Source organism: Staurois parvus, unplaced genomic scaffold, assembly GCF_062004578.1.
Source record: "Staurois parvus isolate SC_StPar_1 unplaced genomic scaffold, SC_StPar_1.0 ptg000114l, whole genome shotgun sequence".
NCBI lineage: Eukaryota > Metazoa > Chordata > Amphibia > Anura > Ranidae > Staurois > Staurois parvus.
Genome location: NW_028317910.1, coordinates 4,188,873 through 4,204,765, shown reverse-complemented (window position 1 = coordinate 4,204,765; position 15,893 = coordinate 4,188,873). Strand labels below are relative to the sequence as shown.

At 41.8% G+C, this 15,893-nt stretch overlaps 1 protein-coding gene across 1 annotated transcript in view; it reads left to right on the top strand.

Annotated features, from left to right (window-relative positions):
• The window catches only part of TULP3 (TUB like protein 3), a 32,979-nt gene extending 21,420 nt beyond the window's left edge, over window positions 1-11,559 (top strand). The window contains exons 6-11 of the mRNA XM_089671743.1: window positions 1,399-1,596; window positions 1,866-1,978; window positions 5,159-5,279; window positions 5,710-5,808; window positions 5,970-6,141; window positions 6,426-11,559. Of these exons, the coding sequence (XP_089527869.1) occupies window positions 1,399-1,596; window positions 1,866-1,978; window positions 5,159-5,279; window positions 5,710-5,808; window positions 5,970-6,141; window positions 6,426-6,559 (837 nt within the window). The 3' untranslated portion in view covers window positions 6,560-11,559. The remainder of the gene's footprint in view (window positions 1-1,398; window positions 1,597-1,865; window positions 1,979-5,158; window positions 5,280-5,709; window positions 5,809-5,969; window positions 6,142-6,425) is intronic.
• Window positions 11,560-15,893: the final 4,334 nt, after the last annotated feature.

The following is a 15,893-nucleotide window of genomic DNA, read 5'->3' as shown; positions in this document are numbered from 1 at the left end:
AAGAAGTGAAATGTTATGCAATGGCCAAGTCAGTCACCTGACCTGAAGGGAAAATGCCCCAAGAACAAGCAAGAACTGAAGACAGTTGCAGTAGAGGCCTGGCAGAGCATCACCAGGGATGAAACCCAGTGTCTGGTGATGTCTATGCGTTCCAGACTTCAGGCTGTAATTGACTGCAAAGGATTTGCAACCAAGTATTAAAAAGTGAAAGTTTGATTTATGATTATTATTCTGTCCCATTACTTTTGGTTCCTTAAGAAGTGGGAGGCACATATGCAAAGTGTTGTAATTCCTACACCGTTCACCTGATTTGGATGTAAATACCCTCAAATTAAAGCTGACAGTCTGCAGTTAAAGCACATCTTGATCATTTCATTTCAAATCCATTGTGGTGGTGTATAGAGCCAAAAATGTTAGATTTGTGTCGATGTCCCAATATTTATGGACCTGACTGTATATCTCAGAGACTGACACAATTGTACATTCAGCTGCGAGTTTAATACACCCCGGTTACATTGTTTATGATGGGACTTTTGTCTGATCCAGCTTGTCCTAACTGTAGTACAGATCATGGGGATGTAAGATATATTGTGGAGATGCGCTAAGCTGCACACGTATTGGGAATTGGTTCTAACTACTATTAATAAAGCATTCCAAATTGATCTTCCCCTTGACCCCAAGCGATGTATACTGGGTATTCTAGAAGATATAGTTTAGGATGAAGCTGTTTCTAGGGCCCTATTCCAGGCACGTAAAGCCATACTACTCCACTGGAAAAGCGCTTCTCCTCCCTCCCTTTAGAAATGGTTTTCGTATATGGGTACCACTGTACAATATGAGCGGGTTATCTATCAACACAGATCCTTTGCTAAATTTGATAGAGTTTGGGTAGGTTGGCTTGACATTCCTGGTTTGGCTCCGGTTACCCTAGTCAAGAACAGGATATTTGGGTAGGTTGACATTCGCAGTATTGTTTTTATATTCACAGTCAATGTATGATATGTAGCTATTAACATGCTGTAGGACCATTCCCATACCTGCTCTTTTGGCCCACTGGTGGGCCAATCAGATTTGCCTCAGGCTATAAATTGCTAGGCCTGTAATTGTATTTGTTTACTTTTATATGACTTGATTTACTGAATGCTATGTTTTGAGAATTTGTGGAAACTCTATGATTGCAAATGTTCAATTAAGGTTTTTTTCTGATTAAAAAAAAAAAAAAAAAAAAGAGAGAGATTATACATGCAAAAAAGCGCTAAGCCTTGTTTTATGTGTTTTTGTATAGCTTTTGTAATGTGTATAAAGATAGTTTTATGATCTGATGTATATGTGTAGTCTATTGTAGAATCTAATATAGTTATGATTTCTAAACCTCAACCATCACTCTGTCTTCCCCAGGAATCTGCTTGTGCAGAGACAATACCTACCGTACCTCAAGGGGACGTAGGAGATGTGGGTGACCTGAAAGAATTCGTTGTGCGCCCTGCGGCTCGTGGAACCGCTGTAAGGTGTCGCATCAGCCGTGACAAAAAGGGAATGGACCGTGGCTTGTTCCCAACCTATTACATGCACCTTGAAAGGGATGACAGCCGCAAGGTGAGAATACTGTAGAGACCAGGGGCGGACTGACAACTCATGGGCCCCCCGGGCAATAGGGGATCATGGGGCCCCTGTGTCCTTGCCCACACTCAAAAAAGCCTATGAAAAAGGTACCAGGGGCATCTCATAGGACCCCCTACTGACCCCGGGCCCTCGGGCAGTGCCCGAGTTTCCAAATGGTCAGTCCGCCCCTGGTAGAGACATTAACTTTTCTTTATGGAAAGACTGAGAAGCCGACGTCTGACTCACTGAGCCTTATCTTTCAGGTTTTCCTTCTTGCTGGAAGAAAAAGGAAAAAAAGCAAAACCTCCAATTACTTGATTTCCACTGACCCCACGGACTTGTCACGGGAAGGGGGCAGTTTTGTAGGCAAACTTCGGTATGTGCAATCTACGGATTTGTTGTGCAGTACACTGCCAATCATTGAATCTGAATGTGGTTTTTTACCCTATAAACATTTAGTCATTAACCTCTTCTCACCTGCAGCCTATAAATCAATGATCCTCAGCGTGAAGTCCCATTCTGAGGTTACCTTAAAATACATCCTTGAGAACTAACATCCAACGCTTTGCGTGACTTTTAGCTGTCAAACATAACTGTCACTAACAGTGTTGGTGTCCACTAACAAGTGGTCATGTGATTAGTATGTTGGATAGTTTTTAGTAATTACATGTAAGCTAAAAGCTTTATTCAGAAAAGTTTGGCAGCAGCTTGCAGGAGGCACTACAAGCTGTAGATGGCAGTGCGGCTCTGTTTAATACTTTAAAGTGGTTCTGAAAGCTAGACTTTTTTTTACCTTAATACAGGGGTGGGCAACTGTGGCCCTCCAGCTGTTGTAGCACTACAAGTCCCATGAGGCATTGCAAAACTGACAGTTACAAGCATGACTCCCAAAGGCAGAGGCATGATGGGACTTGTAGTTCACCAACAGCTGGAGGGCCACGGTTGCCCACCTCTGCCTCAATACATTCCCTTGGTAAAAAATTTCCCAGTAGCAATATCGCCCCTCCCCCTTCCCAAATACTTGAGTCCTATTTTGTTCCAGTGCTATGCCCACCTGCAACAGCGCTTTCCTCTCTTCCTCTCCTCACAAGCACAGAAGCAGCAGCAGGAGCCATTGGCTCCTTCTACTGTCGTCATATCCTGTGAGGAGGAAGTGGAGGTGGGGCTGAGCTACGCAGTGTGTGTCTATGAATGCACACAGCCCAGCTCAAGAGCCCGCACATCTGCCCCCCAATAGCAAGTGGTTTGCTATGGGGGCACACACAGAAGAGGAGGAGCTAAGAGTGCTGGCAGGGACCCCAGAAGAGGAGGTTCGGGCCCTCTGTGTGCAATACCATTTCACAGAACAGGTAATTTATAGCATGTTTTTTATTTTAGAAAAAAATAAATACCAGCCTTTACAACTGCTTTAAGTTTGAGTTTAAAAAAAAAATGAATTCAAAATATTCAGTATATTTTTGGGCAGCTAGGCTACAATGACCTCATTTACCTCCTAAACTCTTTTAACTCCCCACATAATTCACTATGTAGCTAGAATTTCTTTTCTGGTGAAGGATTTGTAATTCTTTTCAGCCACTCTTGTGATTCATCTGTCATTCTGTAGGTTAACCCATTGCCTACTGTTGCAAATTTTAAGTGTTTCACAACTGTGTTAAATCTGCATTTTTTTGCTAGAAATTCTTTACTTTAATCCCTCTCTGAATGCAGTAACCCTGGACAATAAAATGGTGGTAGTTACAATTTTTTATGTTGCACGATATTTGCGCAGCTGTTTATCAAATCCATATTTTCAGGAAAAAATACACTAAAATACATTTTAGTGCAAACATGCACAGTATGATACCCAATTTTTTGGCACAGTATGAAAGATGGAGTTGCATCAAGTAAATAGATACCAAACACGTCAAGCCTTAAAACTGCACACTCCCGCGAAATTGCAAATTAATATGGTACCCAAAATTGTCAACACTTTAGAAGTCTTATGGTTAGCACTTCTGTCTGGCAGTACTAGGGTCATTGGTTCGAATCCCAGCCTCGGCACCACCTGCCTGGAGTTTGCATGTTCTCCCTGTGCCTGCGTGGGTTTCCTCCGGGTACTCCGGTTTCCTCCCACACTCCAAAGACATGCTGGTAGGTTAATTGAATCCTGTCTAAATTGGCCCTAATATGTGTGTGTATGAATGTAAGTTAGGGACCTTAGATTGTACTCCCCTTGAGGGTTAGGGACTGATGTGAATGTACAATATATGTGTAAAGTGCTGTGTAAATTGACAGCGCTATATAAGTATCTGAAATAAATAAGTCTTTACAGGGTATATGTTTACAGTTAACCATGAATTATAGGCCTGGAATTGTTGCTCCAACTCTGTTTTTGCGGCGATACCTCAGATGTAGGACACAATTTGTGTTTAGCTACATGTGCTGTGTGTTTGCATTTGGGGTGTGTACAAGGGGTACTTTTAAACTTTTTAAAATAATTTTTATTTATATTTATGTTTAGAGCATTTGTTTTACACTTTTTTCCATTTTATTTCGGATATTAAACTTTATTAGCTTTGAACACGGAAGCGATGTAATACACGTTGCTTGCGAGTTCATTAGTCACGGGGATTGCAGAAAGGACGTTCCCTGGTCACCTCCTGATCTCACTGTAGGAGTCTTTTACTATGGTCCCAAGCTCACTGGAGAAACGGGAATGCACGAAACCACCACGGTTGGGGCTAGTGGTGGGTCAGTAAAAATTGATACCAAGCTCTCGATTTGTGGCAGCAGCCGTGAGCTTGCTTTAAACGTTTGCATACCAGCCCATTTATAAATGTACCTTGGTAGGCAAGGGGTTAATGTTCTTGGACATGATTCCCTGTGTCAGGAATGTGTATGCCATAGGAACTTTACTTTCCATTTTGTTTTAGAATTAGGAATGCCAAACTGTAGGGGTGGAGAGATGTTTTCAAATGCTTGGGTCCCGTTTTAAAGTGGAATCCTCCTTAAAGCTGTTTTCTGGGATAAGCAAATATTTTCTGAATTAAAAAGTCATGTAGCATCTCATCTTGTGTATTTCTTTCAGATCTGTGCAGTAATCCAGTAAAAAATGTTGCCACTGTTCAGGAACTCCATGTAATAAAGACCAGTCACTGCTCTCTCTCTCCTTAATCACGGTGATTGGTCTTGTTTCCTCCCCTTCTGTAGTTTTCTATGCACAGGCTATGCACAGCATAGTGATGATGTCACTGCTACTTTTACAGGGTAATAACTGGGTCTGCAAAGGAATCATCTCTGGTTATTAAGGAATATATTTAAATGGATGTTTTTGCATTTACAGATCAGCTTTTAAATATTAGTGTGAATAAGAATGTTTTGTTTGACTCTAATTATTGTGGGCTTAACCAGTTTTGGTTCTCTGGTTACATCATTTTGCTGTTCTGTAAAATCACCAATTAAAACATTTCTTTTTGTCTTATTGTGTCAAAAGTTTTCATGTTCTGTTCACACACGTGCTCTCTGTAGGCTCTGTTATGTGTTTTTCTTCCATTTTATCTATCTTGTTTCTTGTCAGATCAAACATAATGGGAACCAAGTTTACTGTATATGACAATGGCGAGAGCCCAGATAAAGCCAAGGCCCATGGACTGCTGGACAATAGTACTGTGAGGCAGGAGCTGGCAGCTGTGTGCTATGTAAGAGGCGTCCTCTTCATTCTTTGAGGACAGATCATTTTGTTCATAGTCCAAGCTGTGTTCAGATTTAATTTGTCTTCTCTTTCCAACTTTCTATCTACCCCTCCCTCCCTCTCTCTGTCTTTCTGCTCCTTTCTCTCACTCCCCCTTTCCCGGTCCATCCCTGCCTCTCTTTCGCTGTTTATCTCCTCTCCCTCTATTGTCCCTCTCTTTGTTCTCCTCTCACACATCATCCCTCCTTGCCTTATTGTTTTCATCTATTATTTCATGTGCCTCTCTCTTTTCATCCCTCCTTGTCTCACTCTCTATCTTTCTTTACTTCATTTCTGTGGTTGTCTGTTTCTTTTTTTATATTTGTCTCTTTCTGTTTTTTTCTTTCTTTCTTTCTTTTTCTCTCTCTCCCTTTCTCTTTATTCCTCATATCTCCCAGGAGACAAATGTGTTGGGCTTTAAAGGACCTCGAAAGATGTCTGTATTAATCCCTGGAATGACCATTAATCATGAACGGATTCCATTTCAGCCACTAAGTGTGAGTTTCCCATTTCATCTTGTTGTATCTATCTTTTGGTACAGAAAGAAGCCATAATATTCCTATGTTGTATGTGGTATGAGCTGCGTTCAGCAGAAGGCATACTACAGCACACTGTGATATCGTAGCAACACAGTCTAATGACTTGCTGTTTGTTGCAGGAATCGGAAAGTCTTCTATCCAGGTGGCAGAACAAGCGCAATGAGAACATCATCGAGCTGCACAACAAGGCTCCTGTGTGGAATGATGACACACAATCCTATGTGCTAAACTTTCATGGGCGCGTGACGCATGCTTCCGTTAAGAACTTCCAAATTGTGCATGACAATGACCGTAAGTCTGTTCACATCTTTATATCACCAGCTTAAGCCGTATAATGTTGTTTTTTTGTTTGTTCTGGCCTTTCTATAGTCCTTTTAATTTTGATACTTCATTTTTCATCCTTTCATTTAAAGTATCTGAAAGACACTGTATTGCTCACAGCAATCGGTCATTTTCTAACCAGGAAAGAGAGGGGTTGATTGGTTGTTGCAGAGAACACAGAAGTTCTTTTTGCCGGATAAATAAATGTTTTCCCTGTTTGACTAGGTCTTTTTTTCCCCTCATTCTTCCCACAGCGGAGTACATTGTCATGCAGTTTGGCCGAGTGGCAGAGGACCTCTTCACACTGGACTACAGCTACCCTCTGTGTGCTTTGCAGGCCTTCGCAGTGGCTCTTTCCAGCTTTGACAGCAAGCTTGCATGTGAGTGAAAGAAAGAGAAACTCCAGAGAGAAGCGTCCACTTATCTCCACCAACATAATGGCACCTTCTGCTTGCCATCATCTCAGTCTATTCTCTGTCACTATATATGACAATGGTCAGGACAAGGCTGAGCCTCATTTCTGGAAAAATGCATGCGTCCACCCCTGCCTTTTAAGTACTGACTCCTGCCTGTAGCACACAAAAGCCTTTGTGCCTTTTATTCACACTAAATATGCAACAATGAGGGACAGTGACCCCACTCTGCTGCTTCCTCTACTCTAGAATCATTGATGTACATGCAGATCGTATGCTTACTTTGCGAAATTGTATTTGTTGCATTGTTTATTCACAACCATATTATCATCAGACCATCAAATCTAGCTTTATGGGAGTGCAGAAAGTATTATTTGTCAGTCTTAATCAAACACTAGTGTTTAGTTAAAGTGTTTGCATTAAATTGCAATAGTGTTTTATTTAAAGGGATGCAGCTTGTATGCTAATATATTGATGTGATAATCAACTACCATCCTCATCAGAACTAATTTGAGTACTCACAAAGATTCTAAAAGCTTTTTAAAATGTATGTTGTCCTAATTTACCAAGCCTCTTTGTATCCCTCTATAGAATGGTCCAGCACATTATTTTAATCCACTATTAATACTCCCTGTGAGGTCATTATCAGGCTTGTAAAATTTTACATGGCGCAGCTGCTAAAAGCTCAGTTTTTATAGATGTGAAAGTGACATCTGTATCTCCCTAGAGCCCTTTTCCTGCACACAGTGTGTGAGCAGGCTCCTGGGAGTCAAGACAGCAGCATTGCTTTGCTAGGAAAGAAATCAATGTATGTATGTGGAGAGGGACATAATATCCAGGGGGGTATGTTCTGTAATCCAGCAGGCAGGGATGACGACGCTGCTTGGGATTTGAGTGGCATTATGTTATCAGCCGAAACAGGAATTGGGAGCTCACTGGATTTCTGGAAATTCAACAGGCATTTTTCTACTTGATGTGTTTTTAGGGACATGAGGAATTTGCAGATATTGAAGGGATGTACTGAATATTATTCCATCTCAATATGACTCCTACAAAATATTCCCTCTTCTAATTTTCACTGCTAAGAATTTAAGTGCCTAAAAAGACTGAATGCTTTTCTGGTACTTTGTGAAGGTTTAAGAAATGCTTCTTCTATGCCTGCAAAATACAGTAGGCATTTGCCAGTGTTCGAGTTTTGGAAAAAATACGTCTTTAAGTATTTCAATTTCATAGGGCTGACTTCTCAGAATTTAAATTGCTGCTTTGCAATAGGCCTTATGTCCATTTTGTACAAATCTCATGAGCCAGACAGTCCGTGCCTTTTAAATATGCCAACATCCAGCCTTTAGGGATTATTGTGAATCAGTCCTTCGTTTCCATGGAGCCTCATAAACCCTTGTTGGCATTTGCTGATTGATATTTAAATATATAATTGTTTTGTCCAACTCTGCTTTATTTAAAGATCTGAGTAGGGTGGTGGGGTGCCCAGCTGCTGCATTTTACTTTGGTTTTGATTAAGGCACTGTGTGGACATATTCTCGCTCAGATGCTGCTTTGTGCTACTGTGTTGTATACAGTGCTGTGTATGAAAGTTCCTCTTTGCTGATGCTTGTACAGTTCTGTGAATGAGAAAGCTTGTCTGCTGTCTGCTGATGCTTATACAATATTGTATATGAGAGACTGTCTGCTAGTCCTTGTACAGCGCTGTATATGAGAGCCTCTCTGCTGGTGCTTGTACAGCGCTGTATATGAGAGCCTCTCTGCTGGTGCTTGTACAGCGCTGTATATGAGAGCCTCTCTGCTGGTGCTTGTACAGCGCTGTATATGAGAGCCTCTCTGCTGGTGCTTGTACAGCGCTGTATATGAGAGCCTCTCTGCTGGTGCTTGTACAGCGCTGTATATGAGAGCCTCTCTGCTAGTCCTTGTACAGCGCTGTATATGAGAGCCTCTCTGCTAGTCCTTGTACAGCGCTGTATATGAGAGCCTCTCTGCTAGTCCTTGTACAGCGCTGTATATGAGAGCCTCTCTGCTAGTGCTTGTACAGCGCTGTATATATGCGTTGTATATATGAGAGCCTCTCTGCTGGTGCTTGTACAGCGCTGTATATAAGAGCCTCTCTGCTGGTGCTTGTACAGCGCTGTATATAAGAGCCTCTCTGCTGGTACTTGTACAGAGCTGTATATGAGAGCCTCTCTGCTGGTACTTGTACAGCGCTGTATATGAGAGCCTCTCTGCTGGTACTTGTACAGCGCTGTATATGAGAGCCTCTCTGCTGGTACTTGTACAGCGCTGTATATGAGAGCCTCTCTGCTGGTACTTGTACAGCGCTGTATATAAGGGGCTCTCTGCTGGTGCTTGTACAGCGCTGTATATAAGAGCCTGTCTGCTGGTACTCGTACAGCACTGTATATATGAGAGCCTCTCTGTTGGTGCTTGTACAGCGCTGTATATATGAGAGCCTCTCTGTTGGTGCTTGTACAGCGCTGTATATATGAGAGCCTCTCTGTTGGTGCTTGTACAGTGCTGCATACAAGAAAGCCTTTTTGCCGGTGATTCTACAGCATTGTACAGTATATGAGAGAACCTCTCAGCTGGTACTCTACAGAGAGAGCCTCCCTGATGGCAATTGTACAGCGTTGTATGTGAAAGAACCTCTCTAACGATGCTTGAACAGCACTGTATATATGAGAGAGCCTCTCTGCTTCTGCCAGCACAGTACTGTGTATGGATATCTCCATATTAGGCTGCTGGCTAGCTAGCTGTATATTCAAGTGCTGTGCCTGTCTTACCTGCAGTACAATATATTTGCTGCATTATTCAAAAGTTGCTGTGATCAGTCTTTTGAAGAATAAGTAGTCAATTTTATATATTTAATATGGACCACCAAATGTAAAATACAAGTCACTTTATGTGAAAGAGCAAATATAATCATTTACTAACATTACATTCCCTACAAAAATAGAGATAGTCCAAGACAAAATACTAAATATACAGCTGAAATACATATACGGGAGCTGTGTGCATATTGACCTAAACTTGAGATTACTCATTTCTGCCAGAACAGGCAAGAGAGACCTGATCCTTCTCCTCTGCTGCAGTCCATGCAGTTCAGTAACTCTCACTTGCAGTTCTTCTTCTCCCAGCCTGTGATTGGACAGTGAAAGGAGAAGCAGCAGATTGATGAGCTCATCACCTCTGTCACTCTGATCTTTCCCCTATTATGTAATGTTTCTGTGACTGGCACTGTCAGTCTATCATTGATTGCAATGATTTGTGAATTCCTTTACAAATTTTTGCAAAACAGTTCCTGAGGATTTAGCTTATAGTGGTATTAAACCCCAAACTATAAATTAAATTTATTGCAGTATACCAATCATTAGATGTGTTGGCCGCATTAGTTTTCTTTTCTTTGGCTTTTTTTCTGTTTTCACCTGTGATTTGGCCAGTGACACACCTCCTGTCTTAGTGAGACACCACTCTGGAGGAATGAGGACAGAAGGCAAAGCAGACAGCAGCATTATCAGTCTGGGGGTCCGGGAGTGTTAAATGCAGTGGAGTCCCGAGGCAGGTGCGGGGGGTGCGTGCTGCACCGGGTGACACCTACCGCACGGGAATCGTCGGCTTTCTTTACAACTTACCTTTTTTGTGGAGTGGGTCCGGTGTCACCCTGTATAGGGTGCATGTCGACAATCCTCGCGGGAGGGATCGGTTCTGCGGACTGGGGAGCATAATGGATCAGACTCTGATCCATTATACTCAATCCACAGATCCGAACCATCCTGTGGGGATCGTCGACATGAAACCTATACGGGGTGACACCGGACCCGCTCCACGAAAAGGTAAGTTGTAAAGAAAGCCGACGATTCTCGCAGGATGGATCGGACCTGCGGATTAGGGAGCATAATGGATGGGAGTCCGATCCATTATGCTCAATCCGCAGATCCGATCTATTCTGCGGGGATCGTCAGAGGGGGTGACACCAACCCTAGGGACACCCTAGTTAAAATGTACTAGCAGATTTAATATCAGTACCTATTTGAAGCCAAACTCCAGCTCACACTTTATGATCAGTTACAGCAAACAGTTTTTTTCCTTTTGGGATACAAGTTTTACATGAATAAATAAAAGCTGATCCTTTTAAATTACCACTGTCAGTGGCAAATGGTTGGTGTCATCCATGTAAGCTGATACATTCTGCTGGAGAGTTTGAACTTTTATAAAACAACAGATATGCTGGCCAGATCACCAGATGAAAGTAGAAGAAAGAAACTCAAAAAAAAAAAAAGTGAATGCAGCCATCACATTCTACAATTTTTGTAAGGAATTGGTAAGCTGCAATATAATAAATGTTTGCTTTTGAGTTTATTACTGCTGTAAGGACGTGATTGGTTTAAATCCCACATTAGCGAAACTATTTTTGTAGTTTTATACAAACAGAAAAAGTTTATAAACGCCCATTGATCTGTGTTTCTATATGTTTCTGCAATGCTAAAAGGGTCATTCTAGATAGGATATTTTAGCTGAATCAGTGTTGCTTTATCTTGAGGGCTATCATGGAAGAATCTCGACCACCCACTCACCCACCAGTCACATCACAGGGCCTCTCACTCTTCCTGCTATAGAGAATGCAGCAGGAGGTGTGAGACTTTAGTGTGGGACTAAGCCAAGCTGGGAACTACATCAAGGAGATCTTGCTGCTGGAATGTCTCGGACTGCTTGAGGGTGATTCAGGCCACAGCACTACACACGTAACTGAAGTACCTTTTTGGCATTGTCTAGCTTTTTAAACAGAAATCTGCTTTATCTTTAGGTGCTCAAATGTTATAAAAAAGGGAAAATGTTTTGTAAACTCCTTTCTCTGTCTCGAGCACTTTAATCACGGAGCTGTTGTATATCATTGTACAACATTAAAAATCGAATTTTTATATTGTGTACTTTGTATTTTGGCAATAAATGTATCGCATTGGAGCTCTAAGACCAGAGTTTGTTTTTTTGTGAAAAGAAACCTTTAAGTAATGGAAATTATCAAGCATGTGAAAGTGCTGGACCAACAAGGCATGGGGTTTGGCCTTGGGTTTCCAACAGAGTGGCAGTCTGCAGTAAGGTGACCCTCTTTCTTTGGGACTTTCCTATGACTGAGTCAGCCCTTGCTGCTTTGGAGCTGAGAAAAAGATCAAAACTACCCAGTGTGTGGCACTCTCAATGTCATTGAGGTTTACTGACAGTCCCGGTGCTGAAGCAGCATACCCGAGGACAGGTTTTTCCCTGCTCAGCAATCTGCTGCAGATATCTGGCTGTTTGTGGCCAGCCGCAGAGACGTCATCTGTGGAGTGCCATGTCACTTGTGGCACACTCCAGCACTGGACTTCAGAAAAGCTAAAACTAAAACAGGAGAACACAGTGTTGGGCACTTATCACAGCCACCATAGGGTCTAGCAAAGGGAATGTCCCAGGACTGTGAGGTTAATTCACTAAGAGAAATTTACCACTTGAATTTTTGCCTTAAAAAACTACTGTGGGTATTTATCTAACAAACTTGCTTTATTTACTGAATGAGTTAAATATTTAGGTTTTGCAGTATTTAATGCAAATTCAATATTTTATTTTAAAGTGGTTGTAAACCTCAGCCATAAAATATGAACAAAACATATCCCTCTATAGTGTGTGCTTGTCTCATTTAAGCGTACTAAGTGTCATTTCTATCCGTTGCCCCATTCCTCTATCTGCATAAATCACTTCTGACAAGTTTTCCTGACACCAAGATAAAAATGGTGACAGGGAGGGACATCCAGCAGATTGGCAGCAGCAGCTCTATTCCTGTGAGCTGTGTGGAGGGGTGTGTGTGTCTCTTTCCTCCAATCAGCTCTCAGAGCTCTTCTCACTGATGTAACTTCAGCTCTCCGCCTCCTGTTTTCCGGAAAATGTAAATTCTGCACTTTGAATGCATGTAGAGAAGAGAAGACTTCAGATAAACAGGTACAACTTATGTAAGAGGATTTGTTTAATCTTTGTGTCTCACCTGAGGCCAGTCACTTCACTGGGTATATGTAAGGGTTTACAACCACTTTAAATGAATTGATGCTTTTTTTAATCACATGCGATATTTCCAGTAGATCAAAAATATTGCATACAATAATCATTAGTGAATTGACCCCGTGACTCTTACCACTGGACACCTTGGTGGCTGCGATATGCTTTCATTATGGGATATCTGTCAACGTAATATTTACCTACATATTATCCATGTGTTACAACTCTTAGGCCTCATGCACACTGGGCATAAAAAATGCTGCTTAGACATTTGTTTTTTCTTTCACCCTGTAGAAAAAAACTCTGTTAGCCTATATGTCCATGTACATTGGAGCATGTACACGTATATTTGTAGAGGAGCATTTACTGGCCGAATAAAAAAACAATCACAAATGCGTTTTTTGAGAGGAGCTTTCAGGCAGAAAAAAACTATTTGATGTACCTAAATGCTGAGTTTAGGCACGGCAATAGTTTTTCAGTGTACATTCTTCTAGTGTTTTGGGGAAAAATGCTTAGAAATGCAAATGTGCCTAAATATGGGTACAATATGCTCAATAGGAGTGTTTATTATGCTGCTTTTTCTGTCAGCAGTTCTGGCATTTTTTTTGCTGCCTAGTGTGTATGGACCCTCAATGCATCATGAGTGTGCCTGGTGTGTTTTTTTGTTTTATGCTGGTTATTCCTACCATTTTGACATTGGTGCTGTTGTACTAGAATTGTGAGTGGAGCTATGACTAACGGCGTGCTATTTGTTCTATATGACGGTCATAGTGCCTCAACTATTCTCACCGTTTGGACTTGATTGTTATGATTAGGGAAACTTTTTATGTGGGCAGTGCACATTTGGATTCTTCTTTTACTTTTTAACCACTTGGCCTCCAGACAGTTTTAACTCCTTCATCACAAGAGCATTTTTTGCTATACAGCACTGATACTTGCTTGGTCATGCAACACTGTACCCAAATGACATTTATATAATTTTTTTTTTTCACAGAATAGAACTTTCTTTTTTTTTTTTAATTTATTACAGGTACTTGTATAGCACCATCAATTTATGCAGCGCTTTACACACACCAACATATATATATATATACACACACACACACATATACACACGTGTGTGTGTGTGTGTGTGTGTGTGTGTGTGTGTGTGTGTGTGTGTGCGTGCGTGCGTGCGTGCGTGCGTGCGTGCGTGCGTGCGTGCGTGCGTGCGTGCGTGCGTACGTACGTACGTACGTACACACAGTACATTCACATCAGTCTTCTTTTGGTAGTATTGGATCACCACTGGTGTTTTTTTTAAATATATAAATGAAAAAAGACTGAACATGTTGGGAAAAAAAACAATATTTAATACTTTGTTATAAAACATAACCCAATAAAAAAAAACTAATTTCTTCATAGATTTAGGCCAAAATGTATTCTGCTAGGTCTGGTACGAAAAAATCCCAATTGTGTATAATTTACAATTCCTGGTATATGCTGGAATTTATGCAGCTATGACGCTATACTGGTAATGGTAGTGATCAATGACTTCTAGTGAGACTGTGATAGTGTGACGGGCAATCTGGCGCTAGCTGACTCTGCTGGGAGATACACTAACTGCCTGACACTGACATCAGTAGTGACACTAATCCAGTGATCAATGCTAATACTGTTCACTGTCACTGTACTAATGACACTGGCTGGGAAGGGGTTATCACATTTAACCCCTTGATTGCCCCAATCAAGGGGTTAAATGTGTGCCTAACAATGTGTAATATGTGCAGGTTCTATTTTACTATATGGCTGTTTTAAACCGCACGATCGCTATTCCCTGTACACACAGAACTCTGTGTGACTGGACAGAGAAGATCAGCTGACTTCAGCCAAAATCATTGACTGAAATCAGCTGTCAAACTCGTGCTATGTCCAGTCACAGCATGGGTTGGTAGGGGGCACTCATGCGTGTGTTCCAAACCCAGATGAAGACAGATCACGTGTGTGTGTGTGTGCCTGGGCTGCCCTGCTGCAGTAAATGTACAGTGGCGAGATGGCAAGTGGTTAAAACCAAAACAGGACCAATTTATTTCTGTTTTCTTTGTTTATTTCAATGTACACTTATAGTCTGTTTACAAACATCCTAAATGAAAGGTTTTGATGATGAACTGAGCAAAAAGTAGAATAGTAAAAACAAAAAATGGTGAACAAATAACGCATATCAGAACAAAAAAAGAAACACGTTGCAGATCACTGATCCTTAGATGTGGAGGTGGCTTCTTTTCCAAAGATTTTTCTTTTTGTTTTCAACTGGTGATCCTGCCAGTCAGTGCTGGGTCATGAGGGCAATTATCTCTCTGAAGTATTTCCTTGCAAGGTTCCCTGTGCATTGGGACTATTTAGACTTTTGTTTGCAGGCAAAGCAATAGATCACAGAAGTAGTGTTCAGAAGGGACAGGCCAGAGCAACACCATCTCATGGTGTTCAGAATAGTTCTCAGGGGTTTTCACTGGTTTGAAATGCTTGGGATGCAAGCATGGTTGCTCTCCTTCTTCTTTCTGAGAGGATGAGGAAGAGAAAGAGCAGAAAGCTGTGGAGGATTGGAAATCCTTTGTCGGTCTAGGTCTACCAGGAGGAGTCTCGCGGTCCCTGTCACACCACGGTGGGCTTTCTGGCAACATGGTACACAGTAACCTGAAGCTATCACTGTCAGAATCCTCTTCCCCTTAAAGTCACTAGTCTTCGTGGCCCCTAAACCATCCCAAGTCCATCCAGAGCCCCCTTACTTGCAGGAAGTGATGTATTGGGCTCACCCAGAGAAAGTATTTGTTTATATCTGAAACGTTTCGCTCAGCAGTACCCTGTAGAGGAGTTCTACAAGAAATGGGGTTTCCCGGTTGTTAATCGGATTATTTTCTAACAGAATAATACTTGAACTGGGGACCCTTATGGTCTCAGTGGATGAGGTCAAGGTCTATTATAAACGCCACAGATAAGAGGTTAGTTGCCCTTGTTCAGGTGTCCTTACTGATATGAGCGAATCTGCAGCCTGATGTGGCTGTGGTAGGAGTTTGCTAAGCCCTCAAAGTGTGGGCAAAGTGTATGCTTTATTCTAGAGAATTGAGCCCTCAGTGAGGAGGCACCCCCACTTGCACAGGTGGCACATCTATCAATCTTCATGGCTGTCTGGACTCAGGAACTCACATACAACTGGGTCTGCAAGCTGGAGGTTCAAAACTTTCCCCTTCCATGCTTTATGCACTCAAGGGTGTCTTTGAACTACAGAAAAATAGCAGTGTT